This window comes from Hyaena hyaena, unplaced genomic scaffold (genome assembly GCF_003009895.1).
Source record: "Hyaena hyaena isolate Hyena2069 unplaced genomic scaffold, ASM300989v1 scaffold_74, whole genome shotgun sequence".
Taxonomy (NCBI): Eukaryota; Metazoa; Chordata; class Mammalia; order Carnivora; family Hyaenidae; genus Hyaena; species Hyaena hyaena.
The window spans coordinates 2,767,026-2,779,045 of record NW_024080706.1 but is presented as its reverse complement, the minus strand read 5'-3'; the positions used below and the strand labels follow the sequence as shown (position 1 = coordinate 2,779,045).

The window sequence follows — 12,020 nt, the reverse complement described above, 5'->3', positions numbered from 1 at the left end:
TTTTGAGTTTCACAGTCCAGCCCTCGTTGGTGGTACAGAAAAAAAAAAAAAGATTTAAGGTACACAGATGTCTTTGGCATCTTTGCTTAGATGTAATTTCATCAGAGACTGTGGCTCCCAGCCCCACCCTGTAGGTTAGCTATAGTGTTTACGTATCTGTAATTACTTAACCTCATTGTCTAAATATGTTTAATGAATCTTCTGTGCTGGGGTGGGAGCTCTGTGAGATCCCAGTGATGCCTGTCTTGCCCATTCCTTCTCTCCAGGACCTACCACAGCAGGCACTGGATGATCATCCAATGCCTGACTGTGTGGTATTTTGTTTGACAGGAACAGACAATCTACAGATAACAGTCAGCCCAACCCCGGAGTCATTTCCTCATGGGAAATTGTTACCGATTTCACCAACATGGCCTTTCTCAGAAGTCCCGTCTTCCGCAGCAGTGGCCAGAATCAAGAATGTGCTGGGACCCTCCCCTGACAACACTAGCGTGCTGCAGTTTGCCCGAACATCTCCACCCAAAACACACCGCAGAGCCCGGGCTCATGGGGACTTCTCTTCTTCCCCTTACCAAGGAAGTGGACACAGCACCTCCCTTGAGCCTTCCAAGGATTCCACCGAGTCTCTGGTCCAACCAAGACCTCAAGGGGGAAAGGATGCATCCTTTGTGTCAGGTTTGCCTCACACCAGCATGCTCCCCTCATTGTCCACTATCCCATTTCAGCCAGTCTGGGTAGGGACTCCTTCCATTTCAATACAACATTCCCCAAGATCAAACATTGTTGCATTTCTCCCTCCACATCCATCCTCTTCATTGGCTTCTGACTCACCTCATTCCATCACCTTTTCCAAGCCACCTGAACAACCCACCAAAGTGCCTTTGTTTCCCCAAATAGCTCCAATTGGCTCCTCTTCAAGTCAGAGCATAGCTAATCCCCCACGCCCATTTGCTGGGGAAATGAACCACACTCTGTCCAAAAATGCCCAGGATTTTATAGGCATCCCTCGTCTAGGTCTTTTTGGATACTCAACAGTGGAGCATCCTGAGCTGGCCCCCACAGAGGATCCTCACTCAGCAGGCTCCCCCACACCTGAGTTTTTGAGCTCTGTGGCAGAACTGTCCCATCTGTCTCTCCCGCCCCCAGTGCCTGGAAGTCTACTTCTGCTTCCAGATGGAACTCCCTCATGGTCAGTGTTGGAAGTGGCTTCAAGACATACATCCACACAGCCAGTTGAAGCTGAGGTGGCTGGAGGAGTGCACAGTGGGGTGACTTTGCCACCTTCTAAGAGTGTGGCAGCCACAGCAGTGACCCAGGAGGCTGTGTCTTCACTTTTCCAGACTGCAGAATCAGTGGCAGTGGAAACAACCAGCAGAAAGCTAGCCCTTGGTACTGCAAATGACGTCACTAACCCACTGCATTTGTCAGGAGCTCCAGAGAATTCTGAAGGGCTCCTCCCTTCAGTGGAACACACATCTTCCTCTTTGGCACCTTCTACTCTGTCTCTCACTACAGCCCACAGAGGGCAAGCCATCCATTCTGGGGCATCCAACAGCACATCAGCAAACTTTCCCTCTGCTCTCACCTTCCTCCAGCTGGCACAGAACCATGCCTCTATTTCCACTGTGCCCAAGATGCCAACTCCTCAAAAAGGGGGCAGTGGTGGAACCCCTCCGACTGCAGCTACAGACTTCCTCTTCTCCAACAAATTTCCCAATCTTCTTTCCACGACCTGGGCATTTCCTCTGCAGAAAGAAGATAGTGTGACAGATGGTTTAAAGAAAAATGAAAAGGCAGATTTGACAGTTGATCTCCAGACCCTTCCAACTAAAGAGATTCCAGGTCTTCACACTGTAAATGGGTTCAACTCTGCTTCTAGCACGGATCATATTTCATCTTTCTTCATCACAACACTAAAAACAAACCTCCTTCCTTCAGAGTTACCTCTACCTTCCAGCCCCTCTGTACAAAGCACCCAGACTACGTTCCCATCCCCTAGCTTGTCTGACATCAAGCCAGAGACTTATGCAGCTGTGATAGACCATTCTCAGTTGCCAGTTTCAACTTCCCAACAGGTGACAGCATTTCCCTCATCCACTGAGGTCTATGATTTCTCAACAATGAGACATGTGAAAAAGCCAGCAACCACAGATGTTTTCTGGAGTTCTCTTTCAGCAGAAACTGGATTTCTCTCCACAGAGCCAATGATATCTGGCTTGCAGCAGCAAACAAATTATGATTTAAATGAGCACACAATTAACTCCACCAGTTGGGAAACTCATTCAGCTTCAACTCCTCCTCCCAATGGCTCAACTTCAGCTGCCAGTACAATAAAATCTTTGGATTTCAGAGATACTACTGGGCATTCAGTGACTGCAGAAGGCTCTAACATTCAGCATCCAGTCCTTGGTACAAGCACCAACCTGCCTATTCAACAGTCAGAGATTACCATGGTTGGAAACCATACAGACTTCTTGTCAACAACCAATAAAAACTATTCCAGAGAGTTCCCAACAGCTGAGATTGAAGATTACCCATCCACAAGCCAACATGCTATGTCTCATCCTCATCTTCAACTGCCTGCACATTCAACACATGCTCTTTCACCAGCCTCTCCAAGTCTGACTTCCACAGCTAGCTTGCAGGAAATGCTTTCAGATGGAACAGATACAATTCTCCGAATTTCCAGTGACATCCATCCATCTCCTGTGATAAGTGCTTCCACATCATTCCAGAGTATCTTGAAATATCACTCTACTGCTGAATCTCCTCCTCTATCGACCAGGGCCCCATCCAAAGTGCTGCTGGCTTCTCAGCACCCTGAGAAATGGACAGGTGCAGCCACTCATGCAGGTAGTTTGTTTCCCCGTACCCCCCAAATTAGTATGACTGCTTCTGTGGACAAGCATCTTCAAGCTCAACACAGATATCCAGTTTTGCTTAGAAGGAGCAGACACACACTTTTGGGATAATGAATGAGTTAGCCGCCCCAGATAGTCATGCCCTTGATCCTCTGCTAACTTGATTGTTTTGAAAGTACAGTCTCCAACTTGCAATGATTTGACTTACGATTTTTCAACTTTATAATGGTGCAAAAGCAATATGCATTCAGTAGGAATCATACTTTGAACTTTGAATTTGGACCTTTTCCCAGGCTAGCAAGAAGTGGTACACTCCTCTCTGATGAAGTTGGGTGGGGCAGTGAGTCAGAGCTCCCAGTGAGCCACGAGATCACGGTGAACAATGTTACAATTATAACCGTCCTGCACCCGTACAACTATTCTGTCTTTCAGCACCGTATTCAATAAATTACCCAAGAGAGTCAATACTTGAATATAAAACAGGCTTGTGTTAGATGTTTTTCCTCAACTGTAGGGTAATGTAAGTGATATGAGCACTGTTAAAGTGGGCTGGGCTAAGCTAGGATGTTTGGGAGGTTAAGTATATTATGTGCATTTTTGGTTTCTGATATTTTCAACTTATGATGGGTTTATTGACACATAACCCCATCGTAAGGCGAGGAAGATCTGTATTCAGAACTTAAATGTCCTTTTTACCAACCATAAATTTCTTTCCACCCCAAACCTCATCAAGGTTTCTGCCAGTGGCATTCTCATTATGGGTAATTGACTTAATGAACCTAGAGCTGTTTTCCCTAAATCCCCGAGCAGAGATTTTTCACCCCAGCAAACTCATAAGTTACATCCATTCATCACAACAAATGACATGTGTACTGTAGGCCAATGACTTTGCTTTTTCCCTTTGCAGTGGATCCCTCAGTGTCGTCCAAGGCAGAACCAACAGCAGCATCCGCTGCCACGTTGTTCCTGGGGAAATCAAGTCCACCGGCGCTGTCTGCAGCCCTGATTGCCAAAGGCACTGGCAGCAGTGCTTCGGCCATGGCCTCAGCATTAGTCAAGAGCAGTTGGACCACTGCCCTAGCTAAAAACGTCACAAACAACACAGTACCTGGCCCAAGGACGACACCAGGGGCACTGCATCCGGCCTTCTCACTCGCACCAACCTACATGTTTTCAAGAACAGCACACACCGTGAGTGCTCATACAGCCATGCAAGGGAACATGGGCACTGCCTCTGGCCTGTTGTCCACAACACACCCCCCCAGGAAACCACAAGCCATGCACACAGGCCTCCCAAACCCCACCAGCCCGGACATGCCGAGGACATCCACCACACGCCCACTGACAATCACAGCAGCCTTGACATCCGTTACTGCCCCAGTAAGGGCCACCCGGTTGCCACCTTTGCTGGCAGAGAATACAGATACTGCGTTGACTGCTGTGGTCACAACTGGCAAAATGGCATCCAACCTGGAGTGTCAGATGTCCAGTAAGCTCCTGGTGAAGACAGGTAAGAGTCCACTGTCCTGATTTTACTTGAAAGCGGCCAACACATCTTGGTCTCAGAGATGTGGCAGAATTATTTGAGTTCTTTGAGATTGGTGGTTCTCAACCAGGGACAGTTTGACTCTTTCTCCCCCAGAAGACATTTGGCCATGTCTGGAGATGGTTTTGGGTGTTTACAACATGGAGGGTAAGGAGGGTGCTGCAGGCATGAATGAGACAGAGACCAGAATGCTGCTAAAAACCCTACAGGGCACTGGGTAGTCCTACAGCAGAGAATAATCCAGCCCAAAATGTCCCAGTGATGAGGTTGAGAACCCCTGATCCTTAAAAAGCGGCAGAGAAGAGGAGGGAGCTTTACATGATATGGATTCTAGGCCCGGGATCAGTCCTGATATCAGAGGCTCTAGGGAAACCTATTCTGCCAGTAAGTCTGAGAAAACAAACATGTAGCAAGTCTTGCCTATAGAGCAAATCAGTGATGTCTCACATGAATAAATGAAATGATTAGTAAAATACCAAATCTTAGAAACTCTACAGAATTCAGAGAGGCTTTTGTGATGTATTTTCTCGGTCAGCAGATAGTAGAAGTACAGCCACACGATGTGGGTGCCCAGGATTTCTTTTGATGTTGAAAAAGAGGCCTTGAAACATTGGGTGTTTTTATGCTATCTCTTTAGCCCCCACCTCCCAGTTGCAGCAAAGCAGGCCAGGAAGGCACAGGGTGCTTTTAATAGTGTGGTAGTGTTTGCTATAAAAAGCATTAGACACAGTATTTGAAAGAGCATGCCAGTGCTGAAGGCTCGTGTCCCGCCTTCCTCTTCACCCCACAAAGGATTAAATGAAATTATATCTGGAGACATACCCTCTTTGCAAGTGGGAAATTGTGAAACTAGGCATAGCACAAAGTATAGTATCTCTTTCTATTTCTCAAGATATTATACCATCTGGTTTCCCACTCTCCCCCCGTTGAGAGGCAGGCAACCCTAACCACCTAGATGCAAAGTCTGGAACATTCTCCCCCCTCCTTCATCATCACCCCCTTCACCCCATACCTGGTCAACCACTGGTGCCCTTCCATCCTACCTCCTGGACTATCCCTTCTCTCTTCCCCAGTGGCCACTTCCCTAGTTGACACTGTCATCATCACTCAATTTCTACAACAACAACCAAATTTATCTCTCTGCCTCAGACTATCCCCCACTCCAATCTGTTCTTCGTTTGCAGCCAATGGAACTTTCTAAAATGTATGCCTTTGCTGAAAACCCTTCACTTCCCATCACCCTCAGGACCAAGCCTAAACAGGTATCCTGAGGCTTCACTTCTCACCCCTGTGTCTTTTCACTTGGTCTTCTCTCTGCTGGGAGTGGGGAGGGAGGTGGTGCCTTTCCCCTTGACCTAGCATACTCCCCTTGTCCTTCAGGACTCAGTGTAAGCATCAAGAAACCTTCCCTGATCCCCACCCCATTGCCCAAGTCCGAGCTGGATCCTCCTCCTGGGGCCTCCAGTGGCATTGTAGGCTTCCCTTAAAATAACACCTGTCATATTCGATCACAGGTGCCTACCTTCCACCGCAGCTCTCTAGCCCAGTCTCTGGCCCACTTGTGGGTTGGGGACTGCATCTTCCTGATTCAGGGGTGTTTTAGGCTGCAGGAGCCAGCTCAGGGCCTGCCCTTAAGCAGGCTGTCAGGGAATGCTGTTACAGGAGTTTTCTTGCATGCAGCAGGCACTGCTGAACCCGTTTTCAAAGTCAGAGTAAGCATTGATCAGACATGAAGTGTAGCCAGCATATTAGCTCTCCCCACTAGGGTCATACAAATACTAGGTTCTTCCTTCTTTGGACTTGAGTGGGACCAACACGGCTACTACCCCAGCCCACTGCTCTCATTGGTTGGACCTGCGCTCACTAGCTTTCCTCAGAACTTGTAGGGGGTGGATGGCGGAGAGGAGAGGAAGGATCATTACTTACCCTGATTACTGTGCTTTTGTTTGGCCCCACAGTTCTCTTTCTGACCCAGAGGAGAGTGCAGATCAGTGAAACCTTGAAGTTCAATGTAGCCAGAGGGCTCACGCAGGCATTGCGGAAGGCTTTCCACCAGAATGACGTCTCAGCTCACGTAAGCCTCTTGCTTTTGTGATTAGACTAAGCCGCCCACATCTTCCTCTTGGTCCCAGAGGATGCTAGATTATTTTCCTCCTCCCTGAGTACCATAACCATACTTGTCAGAAGTAGAATCTTTTTTTCATTTTGGCAAATAGCTAATGTGTGGTGACCGGAGAAAAAGGTCAGATTTTGGGATGGAAAATTGAGGTTAATTGCCTTATGTCTAATCTTTTTTGTTTTCAAGTCTGGATATACTGTTTTGAATGTCCTGTTATCCCATTGTTTAGGGAAATTTAATATTGTGAGTGTAATTTTCAAGAAACTATCCATTGCTTTTCCCTTTATCTCCCTCAGCATTGTAAATAGTGATTTATTTCTGGACATTTAAAAATTATTGTAAATTGAGTCCAGCTTTGCTTAAATAGCCAGCAGCAGACAGGGAAATGAACATTTTTTCCCCTCCAAACACTTTAATGTGAAGTACTATATAAAAACTTCAAGCTGATTGTGATGGCGTATCCAAGTGATGGAAGCCTTGCTTTACACTCTTTTGGACTGACTCCAAGTTTCAAAGTCTAAATATGATTGGCAGTTGGTAGACAACGCTTCTCACTACTTAAAAATATTGCTCTGGCGTTTTCCTTTGATGTTTTGTTCTACAGCTGCATTCGGTTTTGTGGTCTCCAAGACCACACCAAGGACTAGGAATGAGGTTTGGTACATAGTTTATCAGTCACTGTCAGTCTCTTGTATCTAATTCTGGGGGGGGGGGGGGCGGGGGGAAGAAAGAAAGAAATGCATTTCATGAGAGGCATCTGTGGTTTCTTCACCAGAAACTTTATTTGAAAGTTGAAAATGTGAGTATTTCTATTTGGTCACCTGACATGTAATTTTCACTAAACTTTAGTCATTTGTAAACTACTCAGTTTTTTGCCTTTTCTGTATACCATCCCAGACCACTATGACAATTAGTTATGAATTCAGTTTTTTTAGATTTTATTTATTTACTTTGAGAGAGAGAGAGAGAGTGAGAGCGAGCGAGCATGCAAGCATGAGTGGGGGAGGGGCAGAGGGAGGGGGAGAGAGAATCCAAAGCAGGCTCTGTGCTGTCAGTACAGAGCCCAACATGGGGCTCCATCTCATGAACTGTGGGATCATGACCTGAGCCAAAGTCAGACATGTAACCAATTGAGCCACCCAGGTACCCCATGAATTTGGTTTTTGAAAGCTGGCTCCATTAAGTTCCTCCTAATCCACCTATATGTGCAAACATATGGTATCTGTCCTTCTCTGGCTGACTTATTTCACTCAGCATTTGGGGAGAGGGAGGGAGGCAAACCATGAAAGACTCTTGAATGCTGAGAACAAACTGAGGGCTGATGGGGGTGGGGGAGAGGGGAGGGGGGTGATGGACATGGAGGAGGGCACTTGTGGGGATGAGCACTGGGTGTTATATGGAAACCAACTTGACAATAAACTAAAAAACAGCAACAACAACAACAAAAAGAAAGTCGGCTCATTTTTAAAAACGTAAATACATTTCTTTTGAAAGGATGTTTGATGATGCTCAGCATCCCTCCTCATCAGGGAAATACAAATCAAAACGACACTGAGATACCACCTCACGCCAGTCAGAGTGGCTAAAATGAGCACATCAGAGAACGCGAGATGCTGGCCAGGATGTGGAGAAATGGGACCCTCCTACAGTGTTGGTGGGAATGTAAACTGGTGCAGCCCCTCTGCAAAACAGTGTGGAGGTTCCTAAAAAATTAACAGTAGAACTCCCCTATGACCCAGCAATAGCACTGCTAGGAATTTCCCCAAGGGATACAGAAATGCTGAGGCATAGGAGCACATGTACCCCAATGTTCATGGCAGCACTCTCCACAATAGCTAAAACATGGAAAGAGCCTAAGTGTCCATCAACAGACGAATGGATCAAGAAGATGTGGTTTATCTATACCATGGAATACTACATGGCAATGAGAAACAATGAAATCTGGCCATGTGTAGCAACATGGATGGACCTTGAGGGTGTTATGCTGAGTGAAATAAGTCAGGCAGAGAAAGACAAATATCATATGTTTGCACGTATAGGAGGATTAGGAGGAACTTGACGGAGGAACAAGGGGGAGAAGAAGGGCGGAAATGGTGGGGGAGAGGCAAACCATGAGAGACTCTTGAATGCTGATAAAAACTGAGGACTGATGGGTGTGGGGGTGGAGGGGGGATGGGCATGGAGGAGGACACTTGTGGGGATGAGCACTGAGTGTTATGTGGAAACTAATTTGACAATAAACTATTTGTAAAAAAAAAAAAAAAGAAAAGAAAAAAAAAGAAAGGATGTTTGATATTACTGCCATAAGTAGAAATCAGGATCATCTGCCACAAAAGATAATCCTAAAAATGAGAATAACGGTAACAGCTCATTAAATTCAAACTAGACATTGTTGCTTACAGAAGGCTCTAAGGCTGATGATGTCCCTTGTGTTCCTTTGTTTAAAAATATGATTAGCAAGTATTAGAGAGGTGTTAACAATAAGTAATCCCCAAACTAAGACTTCCTTGGAGCAATTGGGATTGGAGTCACTTTCTCACTGGGTGGTCTGGTGGTGTTTAATGCTGTGTCCAGGTTACATCCAGAAGTATCTCTTGTTTCACCTATAGTCATCTTGAACACTGCCTTTAGGTCCCAGAGTGGCAGCGAGCACACAGTGTGGAGGAGGCAAAGCACACCCAGGCTGTTGCAGAATCAGTTTCCTTGGTTTCTTTCACAGAAACACTTGACATTACTAATGGAAATGCAAGCGTCAGAGTGTGTGGGGAGAGGGAAACATGTGTTTACAACACGCCAGGGAGGTGTCTGGGTGACTTAGTCAGTTAAGCGCCCAACTCTTGGTTTCGGCTCAGGTCATGATCTCACGGTTCGTGATTTTGAGCCCCACATCCAGCTCTCTGCTGACAGGACAGAGCCAGCTTGGGAGTCTCTGTCTCCCTCTCTCTCTGTCCCTCCCCTGCTTGTGCTCTCTCTCCCTCTCTCAGAAATAAATAAATATTTTTAGGAGCACCTGGATGGCTCAGTCAGTTGGGCATCTGACTTCGGCTCGGGTCATGATCTCACGGTTCATGGGTTTGAGCCCTGCTTCGGGCTCTGTGCTGACAGCTCAGAGCCTGGAGCCTGTTTCAGATTCTGTGCCTTCCTTTTTCTCTGACCCTCCCCTGCTTATGCTGTTTCTCTCTCTCTCTCTCAGAAAAAAAAGAATCAAAAAAATAATAAATACTTTAAAAAATCCCCAAACCCAGAAAAACCACCCTGTTATAAAACACTAAGAAAGCAAAAGAAAACAAGAATAAAATCTATAGCCTCAAAATCTTCCAGTTGGGTCATAAAGAGTTCAGCACATCAGTGTCCCTTAGGACTCAGTGTTAAGAGAGACTCTATATAGCTCATCCCCATCCCCACCTTGGCCTTGAACCAACCTACAAGCCAGCTTTTAGAGAGAGGAATTCACCTCATTTATTACCTGATCCCCTGTCCTGAAGGAGCCCCCACTTTATCTATCAGTTCTGCCTTTTAATTTTCATAAATGATAAGAAGTATAATAAAGCTGTTCTTCCCAGCATTTCATCTCTGAAAATCTCTTTTGCCAGCTTTCTCCTGTTTGCCTTCTTGAGTGACCATTGGTACTCAAAAGATTATACCGAAGTAATTTAAGGAATCAAGAAAACCTGGGGCACCTGAGTGGCTCAGTCAGTTGAGTGTCCGGCTTTGGCTCAGGTCATGATCTCATGGTCCGTGAGTTCGAACCCCACTCAGAGCCTGCTTCAGATCCTTTGTCCCCACCTCTCTCTCTGCCCCTTGCCCCTTGCTACTCTCTCAAAAATAAACAAACATTTTTTAAAAACCCAGAGATTTAATTCTATTCCATGTAGGTGTGATATAAATTGTATTTTTGTATTGTTTTGCATTCTGATATTTTGAGACTTGCCAATCCATGTGTGTTTATTATTTTTTAATTTTTAAAATGTTTTTTATTTATTTCTGAGAGAGAGAGAGAGACAGCATGAGTAGGGGAGGGTCGGAGAGAGAGGGAGACACAGAATCCAAAACAGGCTCCAGGTTCTGAGCTAGCTGTCAGCACAGAGCCCGACGTGGGGCTTGAACCCACCAACCACAAGATCATGACCTGAGCCAATGTCAGATGCTTAACTGACTGAGTCACCCAGGGGCCCCACCAATCCATGTGTGTTTATAGGGCTATTAGAATATTTGTTGAATGAGAACATCTTATTCCCCAGCCTTGGTAAATAACAGTTGTGGTTCTCATACCAAGAAGAACTTAAAGCACTGTGGAAATAAACACTGAGTTCTTTGGGCCCGTTGTTTTGTAGGTGGACATTCTGGAACATTCTCATAATGTCACAGTTGGTTATTATGCTACCAAAGGGAGACTGGTGTACTTGCCTGCCGTCGTGATAGAAATGCTGGGTGTTTATGGGGTCAGCAATGTCACGGCGGATCTGAAGCAACATACCCCAAACTTGCAGTCAGTGGCAGTTCTTGCCTCCCCGTGGAATCCCCAACCTGCAGGCTACTTCCAGCTGAGAACAGGCAAGTACCTATCCATTCTGGGACCAGGGGCAGTACCAAGAGGACACCTGTTTAAAAAGATCAGTGCCAGCTGCTCCGTCATCTCTTAAAGTCCTTGTGTACTTTCCTCAGAAGGCCCTGTTAATCAACTGTCCAATTCCCTGCACATGAGCCTAACCTTCCCAACCCTGGATTTATTAGAATTGGTCCTTCACTGGGGCTTTCCTTCCCAATTTATATAGTTAGTACTTTGTGAGCAACAAGTACTGTGTTTTTTATTTTTTTCCCCATATTACCAGTGGATCCTGGCAAGAGCTAAGCATCCATAAAATCTATGCTTTGGAGCAACACATTCTAGATGCCACTGAATCAGAATCTCCGAGTTTAGGCATTGGAGTCTTTCTCTCAAGTTCCCTTGTGATTCTGACCATCTTGTGGTTGGTGAATCACAAGGATGGAGAAGCCATCGAAATTCAAAGACCCCATCAACTTTTTAAAAATAATTCTTGGAGCAGATGTCTGCATAGACCAACCAAATGGTCACTAAGCCCTTTGCATCAGAAGGAACCTCAGGTTTGATCATGCTTTTAACTCTTCTCTATTATAAATCATTTTAAGAACCCCTTCTGGCACTACAACCAACCCTTGTCAGTCTTTATGTGCCTGATTTCTCTGATGTCAAATCATGCTGTTTAATGTGGTGACTGCTGTTAAGTCCAAGGAACTAAGACACACAACTTTAATGAGCACGGATTGATTACTCCCATTCTAGTGCTGCAGTTTGTGAGCCAGTCTGACAACATCCAGTCCTGCAAGTTTGCTCAGACGATGGAACAAAGACTGCAGAAGGCCTTTCAGGATGCAGAGAGGAAAGTCCTGAATACCAAGAGCAACCTGACAATTCAGGTAAGGAGGAGGGCACTTCTGCAATGTAGTTGACAGAAGCCAACCATGATGCACA

General features: G+C 45.8%; 1 protein-coding gene across 4 annotated transcripts in view; it reads left to right on the top strand.

The window, feature by feature from the left end:
* KIAA1549L (KIAA1549 like) overlaps positions 1-12,020 on the top strand; it is a 255,126-nt gene that overhangs the window by 134,909 nt on the left and 108,197 nt on the right. For all 4 annotated transcript variants that reach the window (XM_039233360.1, XM_039233362.1, XM_039233359.1 and 1 more), the window contains exons 2-6: positions 331-2,853; positions 3,769-4,371; positions 6,366-6,481; positions 10,861-11,080; positions 11,832-11,965. In XM_039233360.1, the coding sequence (XP_039089291.1) occupies positions 331-2,853; positions 3,769-4,371; positions 6,366-6,481; positions 10,861-11,080; positions 11,832-11,965 (3,596 nt within the window). The remainder of the gene's footprint in view (positions 1-330; positions 2,854-3,768; positions 4,372-6,365; positions 6,482-10,860; positions 11,081-11,831; positions 11,966-12,020) is intronic.